Source organism: Corticium candelabrum, chromosome 1 (genome assembly GCF_963422355.1).
Source record: "Corticium candelabrum chromosome 1, ooCorCand1.1, whole genome shotgun sequence".
Lineage (NCBI taxonomy): Eukaryota > Metazoa > Porifera > Homoscleromorpha > Homosclerophorida > Plakinidae > Corticium > Corticium candelabrum.
This window is the reverse complement of record NC_085085.1, coordinates 8,273,664-8,290,127: the sequence shown is the minus strand read 5'-3', so window position 1 is coordinate 8,290,127 and position 16,464 is coordinate 8,273,664. Positions and strand designations below refer to the sequence as shown.

General features: G+C 41.0%; 1 protein-coding gene and 1 long non-coding RNA gene across 4 annotated transcripts in view; both read right to left on the bottom strand.

Moving 5' to 3' along the window:
- Nucleotides 1-1,141: 1,141 nt before the first annotated feature.
- LOC134195479 (uncharacterized) lies at nucleotides 1,142-11,066 on the bottom strand. 3 transcript variants are annotated; one of them, XM_062664508.1, is made up of 3 exons: nucleotides 10,979-11,066; nucleotides 10,697-10,906; nucleotides 1,142-1,413 (listed from the first exon to the last, which is right to left on the bottom strand). In XM_062664508.1, exons 1-3 carry the CDS (start codon nucleotides 11,021-11,023, stop codon nucleotides 1,381-1,383), a joined length of 288 nt encoding a protein of 95 aa, XP_062520492.1. In that variant the 5' UTR covers nucleotides 11,024-11,066; the 3' UTR covers nucleotides 1,142-1,380. The 3 variants fall into 3 exon arrangements, with proteins under 3 accessions (XP_062520492.1, XP_062520502.1, XP_062520485.1); XM_062664518.1 differs by lacking the exon at nucleotides 1,142-1,413 and adding an exon at nucleotides 3,541-3,597; XM_062664501.1 differs by lacking the exon at nucleotides 1,142-1,413 and adding an exon at nucleotides 9,117-9,337.
- Nucleotides 11,067-16,263: 5,197 nt separating this feature from the next.
- LOC134191688 (uncharacterized) overlaps nucleotides 16,264-16,464 on the bottom strand; it is a 3,209-nt gene continuing 3,008 nt past the window's right edge. Inside the window, exon 3 of the long non-coding RNA XR_009971844.1 lies at nucleotides 16,264-16,464. This exon is cut by the window's right edge and continues 600 nt beyond it. This is a non-coding gene — a long non-coding RNA (uncharacterized LOC134191688).

Sequence of the window (16,464 nt, the reverse complement as noted above, 5' to 3'; positions counted from 1 at the left end):
ATAATGGACATGAATACTATGAGATGCCAGTTTTTATCATTGTCCACACATGCCAATGTGCACGTGCAAATGCCTGTACGTGTGCTGAGCATTGTGAATTACAAGCTTGGCTTCTACAAGCAACAGGCTTGTACGCAGCATAAGGTCTTCGATTTTGCAGTTCTTATTCGAGATCGGCTTTATTCAAGATCGGCTTTTATACGCAACATTACAACACTCACTTACGACTCTAACATTACGTGGCATAGGCAGTATACTGTCGGCCGGTAGACGGCGATCATTTTTAAGTGCTACATTTCAACACCTCCAACCACATTATGTAGAAATAGATAGTACATGTCGATAGTTTGAGTGCTACAGTATGTTCATATGCCTTCAATGCAGCAAACTTTGTTGACATGGCACTCCACAGTCAACCCCTCAAGAGAATTTTGCATCTTGGTGTCGCAGGCATGTGTGGCAATTTCTGCAAAAATTGGGTGCAAAACGTGGCAGTAGTGGCCATTTGTTAGTGTGATGGACGGATATCATAAAACATTACATTGATTATTAATTAAAGCACAGTTATATATTAAGTCAAAGAAGATGTTCCTGATACTTCATCTTGCTAGACAGACTTTCAATTTACGTGTATTATTACATTTGTTTGCTTTGTGTTTGCAATTTAAAACAAAAGTACTTCTAGTAAACACCTCTGTGAAGTACAAAATCATGTTAAAATTAAGTCCAGTTTGCTTGATCCCAAGTAAAAACAATATCTAAATCAATAAATTTATGTGGCATGTATACGTACCACCCAATTTCAAAAACTTGTTGATCCTACAACATTGCAACAGTCCTACCACTTTCATAAGGTTGGGACAAAGCAACAATGCTATTATAACTCATTTACCCTACATTAAAAGCTTTCATTCCAACTACTTGAGCATACATAATACTAATCATGATGAGAAAATCTGGCTAATAAACAAAACAAAGAAAATCTCAGCAATAGTCTTGGCGTCAGCAAAGCAAGGTATACCCATTCAGTTTTGAAAAAAGGACAATGCCACACATGACCCCACCAAAAGTTTCAGCAAACAAGTAATACACGTAGACAGCAACTGATACCAGAATACTGATCTCTTAGCATAGTGTTAATTGCAAAAAGTGGAGGTTTTATCATAATTGTCTTAGAAGCTATGCTTCACAGCAAGCCAAAAAATTTGCTTTGTTGCAAGCATTTACATTCGCTACTCACAACTTCATACATTCAGACAACATTGTATACTTCTTAAGGGTAGCCTTTATACTAAAAAATCCTAATTAAATGTCCAATCTTTCCTTCCAATTGTCTCCGAAGATCTACACCAATATCAAAGGTGTGAACAGTAGTAACCATTAAATGGTAAATGCTTCAGCAGTAAACTTGTGCTATAAATAACATTCACATTTAGCACTGTACACATTCTTAGGAAGTCCTATGTAAATTGTTTTAATGTCTTCAAACTTAAATTAGCATGCATATAGCAGTTATTCTGTGAGATTCAGTCAACGTGTACCAAAATAACAAGAAAATTATATGAGTGATTCCAAATTACTTGGTAATAACATAAACAAAGAGAAGCCATTTGCTAAACCATGCCCAGCACCTGTTAAATATACAGAAGATGCCCGCATCCAAGCTTTGCCCACTGTGATTTTTCCCTTTTCACTACAAAGCATTGAGTTGGCTCAAGAAAACATGCAAATGTAGTAGCTTACTGGGAATCTTGCTTTTCTGTTTGTCCACTACTTACATTCTCTAAATCCCTATGAATAGTGTACATGATTCTGTTAAAGGTACACTCCGTCGTTTAGCGCTACGCCACTGCAAATTTGATTGCATGGTCTATGCAATGAAGTAGAAAGGTTGAGCTGAACTACAGGCAAAGCTGGATATCAGAGCATAGTCACCATTACAAATACAGAAAATGTACGGAAGTGATTTGCAATCTCGTTGTTGAAGCAGAGTTCGGGTCGCGCGCAACCAACTCGTTATCATTCTTCAGGTTGAAGGCACCAAATAGGTTACGTTTTACACAAAACAGGTTTGAACATGCGATTGCTACATATCAGCGTGAAAACAGAGCGCATACAATGATCACGTGGTAAGCAATAATCAGGTCATGTGATAAGTGCAAGCACACAAATGCAGTTCAGTTGGCCCCTTTAGCCTTGTATGCGCATCCATGCCCGTTTCATAACACACGAACACATTTTCTCAACGTCTCGCAAGTGCCTTCTAGCATTTTGATGATAGCAAGGTTCCTAGCATTAGCACGTGTTGATGTAATGTTTCTCACGTCCATCGTATGCGCTCTGTTTTCAGGCTATTTGCTGCTACTATTTAGCACTCTCATATCCAGCTTTGCCTGTAGTTCAGACCAACCTTCTATCTTGATTGCGTAGCTATGCAATCAAGTGTGCGTGGGCGTAGCACTAACAACAGAGTGTTCCTCTAATTAGCTCACATTTAACTATTAAAATACTATTATTAAATAAAATCAATTTCCAATAAATAAATGATTCAGCCACATTTTTATTATTGTAAAGGTTTACAATATGCATTCTTATGTTAGCTCATACTCAAAGCAGCCAACAATAGCTGCTAAACTAGCAAAATCGCAATATGCATGTTTGCTGGTATCATCCTGTGAACCCAAAAAATTACTTACTTGTACTGTACGCATCAGTTTGTAAACATACTAACTAGAGCACCACCCCTGTTCAGGCACAGATCCAGGAATGGTGCACCTGGTGCATGTGCACCCCAAACCCAGTGGGCGTGTCTTGATAGAAATTCTATAAAAGATTCTAGAGAATATATAGAGACATAGATAGGACTTTCCCCGGACTGCAGTATTTCAGGGATAACGTGTCGGAACACAGTGACCAATGCACAGTTCAAATATGAAGCTGATAAAGTTTATAAAGCTGAAAAAGTTCATAAACCTGTATACCGTAGATGACTGTGTGCCATCCTTATCTCGTCGTTGTGGTACGCAAAGAAACCACATAAATGTTCTAACAGAGATATTAGAAGGGTACTATAAAAGAACTACAGTGGTTCTGTTTCTGGATCACTGCCTTGGTCAAATATAGTGAGTGTTTAGACTCAAATGTTGTTGGGACCTTATAATTTTCTTGTTTGTGTAATTGTGCAGGGAAAGATTTTAAGACACACAGAAAAAGTCAGTGCTTGGACTAAGCCTTGTCCATCTAGCTATGTGTACAGACACCTTCTGGAAACAACAAGCAGAAGAGATTGGAGTGTTTTACCAAGAGGATCAGCCTATAGTCCTGCAACTTTGGACAAGGAGCTTGTATGTTGAAATGTTCAGTGACAAGCTTTTGAAATAGAAACTTGCCCTCAACTTTGCAGCAAGCTCTAGCAGTCGGCACCTATAAACAGCATTTTTCAAATGTAATTATACACTTTTGAGAATTACTTGCGTGCACACAAACAGTAACCACTAGTTGTGAGCAAAGCATGAGTGGACTACGACAACTTAAAACTTACCTGCGTTTCACAATGGAACAGAAAGGACGTAACGGTCTCGCCTAGCTACACTTTCACTACGACATAAACAGACTACGATCAATTCATTTATAATTTTACTGGAAAACATCCCCGAAGGATAAAATTTAATCTGTATACTAGACTCAGATGGCAATTGGCAGCATAGTGCATAGTACCATTTTGTAACTACCAAGGTTAAGTAGAATAGTTTAGTGTTAACATCAATTATTATTTTATTGATATTTATCATGCACCACCTCTGGAGGCTCTGGATCCATGCCTGCTGTTATTGGACACCATTAATCATCGGACAGCCGTGCACGAAGTAAATGAAGTAAGACTGAGCTTTGTTGAAGCCCACAGAAAGCAAGATTAATAAAGACTGTGATTCCAAACGCAAGACTTCCAAAGGCTTGAAACGGTTACGCTAGCACGGTACACATGATCCTCCTCTGCAAACCCCTGTCATCAAACACCACCATCATTCATTGGACCCATCTTCCCCATGAAAATGCAAAGGCAATTCTACAACTGTAATGGAGGATTTTGTCTCCCTTATGTTCTATTTCCATCATCTTTTGCCGTGAGTCAGCTTTGCAACAGACCTTTATCCTCATTCAAAAAGGCCAGCTGTTGTAGAAACACTCCAAGCAAAGCCAACGCATGGACTCCATGGTAAAGCTATCTGCGTTTCGCACAACTGTGCAAGAGGGCCACCCAGACATCGTCCAACAGCTTCAGGACAAGCACAGTCAGCAAGAGCAAAGGAGAGTGAAGATAAGCAATCAATTGTAAAGCGCATAATAATTTTTTGTGAAAAACAGAATATCGCCCTTAGAGCTCATCAAAATAAGAACTGGATACCTGGGAGTACAAACCCTGATGTAAATCCGGGAAATTTCTTGGCTCTTCTTCACTTTTGTGCCTCGTCAGGCGATGACTCTGTCATAAGAGACTTTCATACCATAATCGTGGTGTAGTAAGTGCAGAATCACGTAGCTAAGTCCTATATAGGATGATTTAATTGCATGTTGCAGGCAATCTATTTCTGATGCTATTCTGAGAGAGGTTCGGAAGGCACCGTTCTTCAGCATGCGCGGATGAGACAACCAACAGTAGCAACAAAAAGAGAATGCCAGTAGTTGTCCGCTTTGTTGACAACGTCATTGTTCGAGAAGAGTTCCTAGGATTCATTGAATGTGACACTGGATTGACTGGCAGGGCACTACAATCATTGAAGCTGTCCATACTTGGGTCTTGATGCTACCACGTAGCATGGTCAAGATGGTGCTGGAAATATGAAAGTCGTCTAAGTAGTTGCACGGCTTTGGTGCAGCAACAGTGTCCAAAGGCAATTTACTGCCACTGCAATTCACTTGCACTGAACCTATGCGTCATGTCAGCATCACTGGGTTAGCGTCAAATGTGTGGCCTACCCTCAAGGAAGCCTCTCACTTTTTTTTGTTGGCTCTCCCAAGCGCCAGAAGAAGTTGATAAAAGATATCAAAACATATCTTTAGATTATCTAAAACTTCTAAGAAAAGCAAATTGGTTGATCTTTGTCGGACTACGTAGGTGGAGCGACACACTGCACTAATCATTTTAGGAATGTTATCCAGCTGTGGTAGAAGCACTAGAAAACATATCTCTGCCTTGAAGAAACTGGAGTGCTAACTCGTGTGCATGGATCGACCACAAGCCTGCTCAAATCAATCAACTCCTTCTCATTCATTGCAACCTTTACGATCACTGCAAAACATTATGGCATGCATTCACCCACTTGCCGTGAGCTTGCAGCAACAGTCCAAGAATGTCTACCAAGCCTACACACTAATTAAGTCAGTAGAAGAAACCATTCAAAAAGCAAGGGATAACATAGAAATCTACAATTTTCGTTGGTGGAAAGAAGCACTGCAAATGACTAAAAAAGAGCAATGGAGAGCCCCAGATTCCACAGACTTGTCATTGCCAAAGAAATCGAGACCACACCCCCAGTCCTACACCTGAAGTGTACTATAGGTGTGTTGTCAATGCATGCCTTTTGGATGAACTGTTGTCACAGTTCAGACACAGTTTGCATCACTGCTGCAGAAAATGGGAATAGGGATGAAGCTTCTTCTCTCTATTTTCGTATATAATACTGAAGGTGCAACAGCTGCCGCTTTGGAGCTCGCAGAAGAGTTTATATCAGACCTTCCATCAGGTTGTCCTCTGCGACTTTTCAGAGAAAGACTTGACCATTGGGCTATTGCCGTACAGCAACTTCCATCCACTTTGTAGCCAACCTGTCTCACAAAGACTGTAAAACTTGCTTAAAGGAGAACTCCCACCAAAATCAACAATGTCTCAGATGAAAGCTGTCACGTCATGACACAACCCCTAGCAACCGTTTACTGCAGACTTCTACCATAACGAAGAAATAAAGCATTGAAATGTCCTGTGTGGGCGTGTTTAGTACACGTATGTTTCTTTCAGACTAAATTATTGCTGGTTAGCAAGGAAGATCGATACCTGTGCACTTTTCAAGGTAAAGATTATGAGAAATATGGTAGTAAATTTGTGATTTATTGATTAAAGCAAACTGGGACCCCAAACTTATCGTGATGTGTTTCTTTTCTATTATTTGTCTAGTACACTTGTGAAACTTAGTTAGGGTAGTGCTGGGTTCCTTTGCATGCCAGTACACCTGTTTTGAACCAATAATGAGTGTGTGATTTCTCAGTCGTTTAGTCACTGTTTTGGAAAAGTTTGTCATGTGTATAAAACGCTACACATGCGGTGAGCCTGGGGCACAGCACTGTTTTCATAGTTGCGGTTTTTTAGATTGTGTTCTGCGGTCATGGCAGAGATTGCAGGTTCTTCATTTGAGCAGATATTGCCGTACTTATATGAACCTGAGGTAGCTCAGACAAGCATGAAACTCTAAGTGGAGAAGATGATAGTGCATCAGAGACCGAACATCTAGAGGAACCAAATCAGGGCCGTCTAGGCAACACCGACTTGTGTTCATGTTCATGACTGGTGTTCAGAGCAGGAGCAACAGACACTGGATTGTATCACTCAGAATTCAGGTTTTTACAGGGTTGTCTTGGAGAGTGAAGTTCTTCGCACAGCCTTAGTGGCAAACATGGATAGGTTGAAACAACCTTTGAAGGAACCTTTGTCGAATTCGTACGATGAATTTTATGAACAAGGCTGCACATTTACTGACTGCATTTGGGTTTTGTAGGGTACTGCGCTTGGCTGCTTAACACAATCTAAAAAACCGCAACTATGAAAACAGTGCTGAGAAGAGTGCCAGTGCCCCAAGCTCACCGCATGTGATGCACCTCATACACATGACAAACTTCTCCAAAGCAGAAACTAAACGACTGAGAAATCACACTCATTTTCAGTTCAAAACAGGTGTACCGCCAAGCTAAGAAACCCAGTACTCCCTAACTAAATTTCACAAGTGTACTAGACAAATAATAGAAAAACACATCACGATAAGTTTGGAGTCCCAGTTTGCTTTAATCAATAAATCACAACTTGCTACCATATGTCTCACAATCCTTACCTTGAAAAGTGCACAGGTATCGATCTTTATCAGTCTTCATTGCTAACCAGCCATGATTTAGTCTGAAAGAAACATACGTGTACTAAACACGCCCACACAGGACATTTCAATGCTTTATTTCTCCATCATGGTACAGTAGAAGTCTGCAGCAAAACGGTTGCTAGGGGTTGTGTCATGATGTGACAGCTTTCATCTGAGAGATTGTTGATTTTGGTGAGAGTTCTCCTTTAAAGCAGCTTTTGTTATGGTATCTGCTATTTGTCGTTCTGGCAACTCTGCCTTGCCTATAACTACCTGCATGTATCAACGTAGCACTAGTGGCTTGTGACGATTGAAAACATATTTACGAAGTACTATGAGAGATCAGTTGTTCAGATTGGCCCTTCTCCATACTCATTACGGTATGGACAATAACATGGCGGAAGTGATAGAGATATTTGGTAGGAAATTCTCATGAAGAATAATATTGCCAAACCTCTTTGAAGAGGAGCAAGAGCATGGAATGGAAGACATGCAGGAATGTGGCATCAATGAAACTGAAACAGAACAAAAGAGAATGTCCTTAAATTTGTTGTATTGCACGTTTAGATATACCAACACGTAATGTTCACAGTCCTTGTTTCATTATTGGCTGTGTTCACACTAGCAGTGTTCGAAAAAGTGGTTGTCAAGTGATGACTAACTTGTGTTTCGTGTCGACCAAATGGACTTGTGGGACTGCCTTCCTGACGACTAATCTTGCGTAACCAGCTCCTCCCCCTTTACTTTCAATGGCAGCTATGCAAGACTACTGATGACAAGGCCTGAGTAGTCTGATGTCTTCCAGAAAACATATATTGTTTAGATAGAGAAAGCATCTGAGCATTTGGCTTTTTATGACAAATAGTTGCTGTTACTAGACAGGGCTAATCTATCCGTGCGTCCTAGTTCCTCACATGCAATTCTATTGTTATGGCCACTGAGAACTCTAGAGAACAAACTCTTCGGCAGTATCTTGAAAGTTTAAAAGATAATGTAATGGAAGACCACGCGCAATACGCGTTCACAAAAATCGGTACATTTAATTGGCTTCTGCGCCAAGCCCTACCTGCTAGACATGTCTTATCGTTGCGTGGTTTCAGTTGCACATAGACTGCTACCAGAGGGAGCAAAGAATTTGATGCCTGTTGCAGTATCAGGGGATGAAAACTGTTTGTTTCCCCGCATTTTCTTTGCTCTTCTTTGGCAATGAACGCCACCGCATTGAAATGCGTCTTCGTACAACTCTTGAGCTATTTTTACATCAACAACACTACGTTGATCTCTACAAAGCGTTCGTCTGTGGTTTCCAGAGATGGTGGACTCTCATACGCATGCTGCCTTAAGCCTGGTTCACAATAATGACTAGAAATGAATCCTATTCCAGCGTCGACGTCAACATCAAAGGATGCCGCCTACGTCGAGGCGGTTTCTTTGAAGTTTGACGCTCAACTGAGCGTCGGCGTCATATTGTGAAGCAGGCTTTAGCGTCTTTTTGTCTGAACAGACACGCACAACTAGACTGCCAAGTGTACAGTACTGTACTGGCACGCTAGCTAGCACCAGTCATAACAACCACCACATGTGCTGCATTCCAATTGTCAGGTACAGAGGTTAGCACTGTACTGTAATTCTGTGCATGCGCGCCACGGGTTAAGTTAACTAAAACTTTAGTGAATTCATGTCAAAAGCAATTACTATGGTATGTAAATTTGTAGTATCGCTGTCTTCAACAGCCATTTTAAATTATCACATTAGGCAAATTAATAGTTAATATCACTGATCCATTGATATTTTGAAAATTTACTATTTTGACGACTAAAATTTTCTTGAGGTTGCCAAGCTGACAACTGTGCCAGTTGCAAAATTTCGAACACTGACTAGGGTTAGAAAACCAGGGTTTGTGCTATCATAACACCCTGCTGTGCTATCATGTGCATGGTGTGTTCTCACATGTTGAGCTTGCCCAGTTGCCTCCAATTAGTCATAATAGGCTGTGTGAACTCTAGCAGACTGCAACCGGTTACATCAATGTACTCGAGCTATGCTACTAAATTCCCGTGCAAGAATTAAAACGTCTTCTGACCGCTTTCCATCTTCGAGTGCCTCTCCAGGTGTAGGAACCATATGTGTGTGATAGAACAGCAACAGTTGCCTGAATGCGCAGATGCGACAACGTCGATCACTACTTGCTGCGGATTCGATTTGCTCAAGAAAAACTGCCAGACCAACACAAAGTAGAGCAATCTCCTTTGATTCATTGCTGTGATTCGCAGTACAAATAAACTGGAATGTTTTGACAAGCGGTAACCCCAGCTAAACCCCGCTCTAAACCTACTTTCAGCAAGGCTAGGATAACCGTGCTCTAACCCACATTCCTGTCGTAAACTGACCTGATGTAGTGTAATTGGTTATGCTAAACAGTAGCAAACCCAGTTCTATACCTAGTCTCGCGTAGCCAGACCCCTTTCTGCCGCGTTATACTTCAGAGCAAAAATGGGTCTGGTGAACAGTCTTTGATGTCGCTGTGTGCCGTATAGCCAGAAATCAGCTATCTAAAGACCAGATTTGGTTTCTTAAATGCTTCACTGAAGACCAGATTGGTATGCAAGCAATGCAATTTTATCTCAATTAGCTTCTCTTGTTTCATAAAGAACAACTCGAAGACTATAGCGAGAGTCATTGCTGTTTGGGAAAATCTGCATGTCTACAGCAGCAATTAAACATGGACGTGGAAACGTTGACGTCGACAGGCTCGATGTCGTACATCTAGCGTTGTGTGCTTGTGTCACAACAGAGACTGAATGTGAATGCACTGGAACGACGTGTCAATGCTGTTTGCTGTTTCACGTCTAGCGACTGCAAACAGTTCAGAGTGAGCGACATCTGGTCCTGGAATTGAAGGGCTCGAAACTGACATCATCAATATCGAAACAAGATAAGCCGTATTTCTGTGTTTGGGTAATCATTTCATGTGTTTTGTGCATTGCTTTACATTGAATATGTTCGCATTCAGTCTCCGTTGTAACACAAGCTCACAATGCTATGGTACAACGTTGATCATGACAGATTGCCTAGGAGATGGAAGCCTGTCGACGTCAACATTCCCACAGTGGCGTTTAATTGCTGCTGTAGAATTGCAGATTTCACAAACAGCAACGACTCTAGCTGTAGTCTTCAAGTTGTTGTCTACAAAACAAGAGATATGGATTCCACTGCATGCATACCAGTCTGGTCGATAGTAAAGCATTTGAGAAACCAAATCCCCTTTTTAGATAGCCGATTTCTGGCTATTCGGCACACAGCAACATCAAAGGCTGTTCACCATACCCATTTTCGCCCAAAGTATGACGCGGCGAAAAGAGGTCTGGCTACGCGAGACTAAGTGACGCGCTAATCGAATCAACACTTCTGTGCTCCATCAGTCTCAGACTCAGTGTACTTCCATGGTGTGCCTGCAGCTGGCTACGTACAACCAGGAGCATATAAAGAGATCTTCTCTCTTTATATGCTCCTGGTACAACTTTCGGAGATTGTTGACGAGAAAATACAAACTCCGGAGCAGTAAGTATACTAACCTTTTTCTGAACACCTTTCAAGTAAGACACTCGTGTTTCTCGTGACCAATTCTCGTCGTCCAATACCACGTTCTTGCCTTGTTTCAGTATGTCGGCGAGAGTTCGTACTACACCCCTCAGGCCGACACTTGCATCTTTTCGCAACAGGTCACTTGCAGATACACGCTCGTGTGTGGTGGCATAGTGCTGAAGGTAGTACATTGTTTTGCCCTAAAAGCAGAGCTTATCTCCAGCCCTTACTGTGAATTACAGTTAATGATTGTAGTGGTATTGAAAACTCACGCTGTATGGCGGACCGACGAAAATGACAAATTGTGGAATAGACATTTGCGAGACGGTACACAAGTTGTGCGGTTACATCCGGGTAATTGATTAACAAACCCATATCCCGTATATATCTGATTGATGTGCCCGATTACGGAGCGCGGTGAATATCATTTAGCTATTATTAGACGTCAAGCAATTAATTAATGGTTTCCGTCTTAGCTGCCTACTACTCTAGTTTTCTACGCTAGCCTTCTTCTTCCAATATTATCTGGATCGGTAACTTCAGAACTGCAAGTGTGCAACTGCTAGCTAAAGCTTAGGGTGCATTTCTTTTACCTAATCCAGCTAATCCAGATTAGATGGACTAGCTAATCCGTCTAATCCACGTATCGGCTGGATTAGCTGGACGAGCTGGATTAGCTAATCCATCTAGTCAGGATTAGCTGGTAGGTAAAAGAAATGCACCCCTAGACTCCACAATGTATCGAAGAAAGTTTCTAGATAAATGATGACACTCGGTTTAATATATATTTACTATATTATAGACTGTCTAATTCTAAATTGTAATTAGACTGCATCGTCAGTGCGCGTTTTCTTATCTTTTTAATTATAAGTATGGGACAAGAGAGCAGAAACATCTTTTGGGACTCGTTTTAATATATATCGATCATTTGGTATAACGTTGACAACCTTAGTACAACATATTCGCTGCAGGATCCATGCAGGATTTCCAGAAGGGGACACATTTTTTGTATGACGTCACATCAGTGCATATATTAATGTCGTCATGTTATTCTCACTGAAAAGCTCTTCGTAATGGCAGAGACTCTAAAATTTGCGTTGGAGATTAAATTTTGTAGTGCTTGCTAGCAGTGTTTGCTCTAGATACTGAATTGCATGGACTAGGGTGTGATAACAGGACCTTGTGAGAAGCCGGAAATCAGAAAAGCTAAGAGATCAAGCTGCCACACGACACAAAAGAAATTCTTGTCTGAACCTGGTAGTTTGGAGGGAGGCAGCATGTGCTCCAGTTCTCCCCTAGATCCTCCTCTGGAGCCTTACATATTGATCCGCCATTGGAGAGACTAAATGACACACACATGACCAACAGTAAACAAAATAACATGCATAGATGGACGAATATAGACACTGGCATAGCGTGGTCCTCAATTTTGGGGGCTAATAAAGTAGACTACAAACCACGCCCATTTTTCTTGCAAAGCCACGCCGGTTTTTACTTTTCACTTTCTCGCTCGCAGTCTGTAGACATGTAAGTAAAGAGGGTAGATTTCAATTTACACATAAACTGCGGGACTGATCGAGTGCCGTCAGTGAGTGAAAACACTGTTGGAGTCTGTGCCAAGAAGGTTTTCAAAGTTCGCTGCGATCGTCAAATTACGATGACAATAGAATCTAGAATACTAATTCAGTGCAAACTGGCGTTGACCAATTCTAACATTCGCTTAGTGTATAGCGAGCAATATAGGTCTAGCTACGTAACGCAACCATTCTTAGGCAACTATAGACAGAACACAATCGCTCGCCAAACACAATGCTAACGAGCATTTACTGGCTAATTACTATAAGAGAGAGTTTCAGACACAGCAGAAACATGCTAGCTTATTTACGTACGCCCTTGGCTGGTTTAGCCATTGCAAAAGATGTCAGACAAAATACTGTAAATCCAGAATATAACAGTCCTAAATTTGACAAATTTGTATACTAACGTCTAACGAATTTAACTCGTAATCTTCCATATTGTTTGAGAAGTGATGGAGCTTTGTAGTGTACAATAAACGTGCAGCTGACGAGCCTGATCTTTATACGTGCGTGTGTATGTAGGTATATGTATCCATGAATCTATGTACCTTCAGTCGTCTGCCTGCAAAGCCGATTGACAGACGGCTTTACTCTGTCGCGCATGCACGTGCATGGTCTTGAGCTAGACCAGCTCCCATGCATGCGCAGTGCTCCTGATTCAGTATCGCTAGCTCTCTTTACTAAATTTGCGAAATCTAACTGAATCTCAAGCTAGACACAAATGTGTAAGCGCCAGTGTTTACTAGAGTCAGATTCACACATAGCCTTTCGCGTCTGTTTTTGGTGTTTTGGCAAATGGCTTTGTATTTCTCTTTCTCGGGCTTGCATGTGTGTTTGCGTGCAGTGCCATGCAGCAGTGCAGCCATACGCTAATATATCGAATAAACTTTCTGCAATATCCCAAGACTGCTGTAATGTCTGCCTCCAATTAGATTCAATCTCTCGACCATTTCCACTTTGTTAGACTCTTTTCTTTGACGTTCACAATGTGACAAATCAGAATTAAAGGGACACCTGGCAGTTTTGTGTGTATAATGTAACTTTGGCATTGAATTTTTCTTCAGCAAAACCAAATGTTTTTTCAAATTTTTTTCATGGATTGCGCCGTTGTTAGTATTTAACAGATCTTGAGTTCATGATTGCAGCTGTACCAACTACCTACTGCGCATCTAGTTTGCTTTGAAGAAGGAAGACAGCCATTTTTACTTTTCTTGTCTTTGTACACGTTCATTGCACTTGGACGCTCATTTTTGTCATGCAACCAAACACAACTCACGCACTTCAGCCATTAGATGTAGGTGTCTTTGGCCCCATGAAGACACACTGGAGACATACGCTTAAGCAACACAAGATACAAACAAAGGCATCAAAAGTTGATCGACTGCTATTTCCATCTCTAATAAAGCAGCTGTATCAGACAAAAGCAAACCTGAATACCTACATTCAGCCTTTAGAGCTACTGGCATCTATCCACTCACAGACAAAGCAATTCCAGATTGGAATATAGCTCCTTCTCTTCCAACAACTACAGATGAAGTGCCTGAAGAAACTACAAGTGAACAAGCTCAACAAGAGACAACCATGGGATAGTCAAGAAGATCAGTCACCTGTTACGAGACCACAGTCAGTATGTCAGTAAAAATCATCCACAAAGGTCAAGAGATGAAACTTCAAGACATGCAATCAACGCCAAACGTGAAATCCTACTCTAAGCAATAGTTTACAACGTTGTTGAGAAAGTCTCCTGCCAAATCAGCAATACAAAAGTCTAAGAAAATTCCATTGCGTCAGTATGGTGAGGTCCTTACAAGCGACGAGGTCATGGGCAGGATGCAAGAGCTGGAGAAAAAAACCGGAAGACTAAAGACAAGAGAAGAGTCTTTGTTTCTGCAGCCAAGACAAGAAAGAAGACACAAGCGTTGCCACCTCCGGCTCCTGTCTGTTCACGAAAGAAAGGAGCTGAAGCCACACAACAGTCAGCAGTTGCAAGCTCCTCTCTCAGAAACGGAAGAAGTATGCCAGATAAGCGAAGAACCGAAAGATGACGATCAAGAAGCTTGGGTAGGATGCGACTCCTGTTGGAGATGGTTCCATTTTTGGTGAGCTGGACTAAGCAAAAGACCATCAAAGAAGTAGGCATGGGTTTGTGAATGGTGTAGAGGAGAATCAGAAGACAAGCATCTAGATAGGGCGGACCATAGCTTTTGCAAAAAACCTACAAAAACTACTTAACTTTGCTCTACGTATGCTCAAGTTGTAATTTTAACAGTTAGTAAACTATACACCAACCAGGTGTCGTGTCTGCAGCCATCACAGGGAGAAACGGCAACTGTGCGGAATAGCCACACCCAAGATATTTGACCATACTGCAGAAAACGTCCAACTGCTCGCTTGTATAGTTGCATGGTGCCAAGATCAGCCGTCCACGTATACTACAGTAGCAAACGAATAAACCATACGCAGAAGAACGCAGAGCGCAATCTCTTGCAGGAGATACGGGTCATCTAACTAAAAAGTGTGCGGAATTACCCAGGATTACCCTACTGCAAATGAGGTCAGACTAGCTACTCGCGTCTATAGATGCTTTAATCATCATGTGTAGTGAATGCAGTCGTATGCGTTACAACTACTACACAGTGAAGTCAAACCTAGTGTCAAGTACGAACTTCATGATCAACTCATTTTGTTCTCTTTCTCACAGCAATAGAGTTTTGCATGAACTCACCAGTACACTGTGCCACTATTGTCGCTAGTATTCGACCTATCGCTTCATTATTTGAGACAACCTGAGTTCTCAAATACGTTTTGACAGCACACGCACTTGAGTATCGGTATTTGGCACCATGGACTCTGTAGCGTGCGTTAGCGACAAGCTAGCGCGTTACATACAAATTCCCGCGAAGTTTGTACAGTCGAGAGAAGCCACTTTCCTGCGAGGGAGACGAGACGGAAGGCTGCTCACGCAACGTCATGGATAATCTCACCTATCAAGTAAATCAACACTAGACTGAACATTGCAGTAGATCGCGTCTGCTTTTTAGCTAGAGTTACAGATATTTCAAGTAGTAGAAATAGGCTATTGATTGATGAACACTAGGTTTACGTATGAGGCATGGTTTAAAAATATTTTAACTACTAGACAACAGCCATGCACTGCTATTGCAGTGAGTTTGAAACATACCAATCATTGCCTCCAGAGCTACAACTCTTACATAATTATTCTAGATGACATCAGTGTTAACATCAGTAGTTATAATAGCAGAGACAATGTTGCAGACATTTACAGTTGACTTGTTCTCTATTGAAGGTTGGAGGTGATGTACTGGGTTGGGATTTATTGTAATTAGATTAAGAAGGTTGTAAGTAGCTGTTGTAAAATATATAAAAATTATATGTACATATTTAAATTTATAAGTCTTTTCAATTTATAAAGCAACACCACGCGCGCACGTGAGTAATAGTCACTATTCCTAGCACAAAGCAAGCTATAGTGCCCTTCTCAATGTTTTATCATAGTTTGAGTAGTGTTGGTGTAGGTTCTAAATTACAGGCTTACTGATATGTATATGTAAAAGCAATAAATATCTGATTAAAATCTTAATTAACAGATTGTCCACCTTTCCTAATTGGTAAATTGCCTTTAGAAACACTGCCAGTATTATAAAAATTGTCAAACTTGAAACTTCATTTAATTATTAATTCGCTCAGTTTCAACTGACGTTTCTTGACTACAGCTAGCTAACTAGCTTTCTCCATAAAAGAATGAAAGGTGTAGCCAACAAATTTTTCATTCATGTCTGATGTGTTGAAAGTACTTCTGTTTGCTTTATAGCTAGTTCTTCCTATTATAATGTAACTTGTAACAAACTGTCACTGAGTAGATTTTCACAACTAGTATGCATTTGCAATTAATGGTTATTGTCATTGAGCAAGCAAGTTGCTGATGGACAATATCAATTAGCAAGTTGGATATACTCGTTTCTGTATATTTTCCTTACATTCTCTCTTGTTCAAAATACTGCCACTTCGGCTTGCAAGACTAAAAGAAACCTCAAAATTACAACCTGGTCATTGGAACCACAGATAATGGAAATGGTAGCTCAGCTCTTAGCCATGCAAAAAGGCTTAGGAGTACACCACATAGGTGGCTGACCACAAGCAAACACAGTGTCACACGTACA

Excerpts from the sequence above, each read along its gene's own strand:
- LOC134195479 (XM_062664501.1), bottom strand. The coding sequence starts at position 11,023 with ATGTCTATTCCACAATTTGTCATTTTCGTCGGTCCGCCATACAGC. Across the intron at positions 10,907-10,978 it reads TCGTCGGTCCGCCATACAGC|GGCAAAACAATGTACTACCT; the intron begins GTGAGTTTTCAA and ends CTCTGCTTTTAG. Across the intron at positions 9,338-10,696 it reads TGAAAGGTGTTCAGAAAAAG|TTTTTCTTGAGCAAATCGAA; the intron begins GTTAGTATACTT and ends TTGGTCTGGCAG.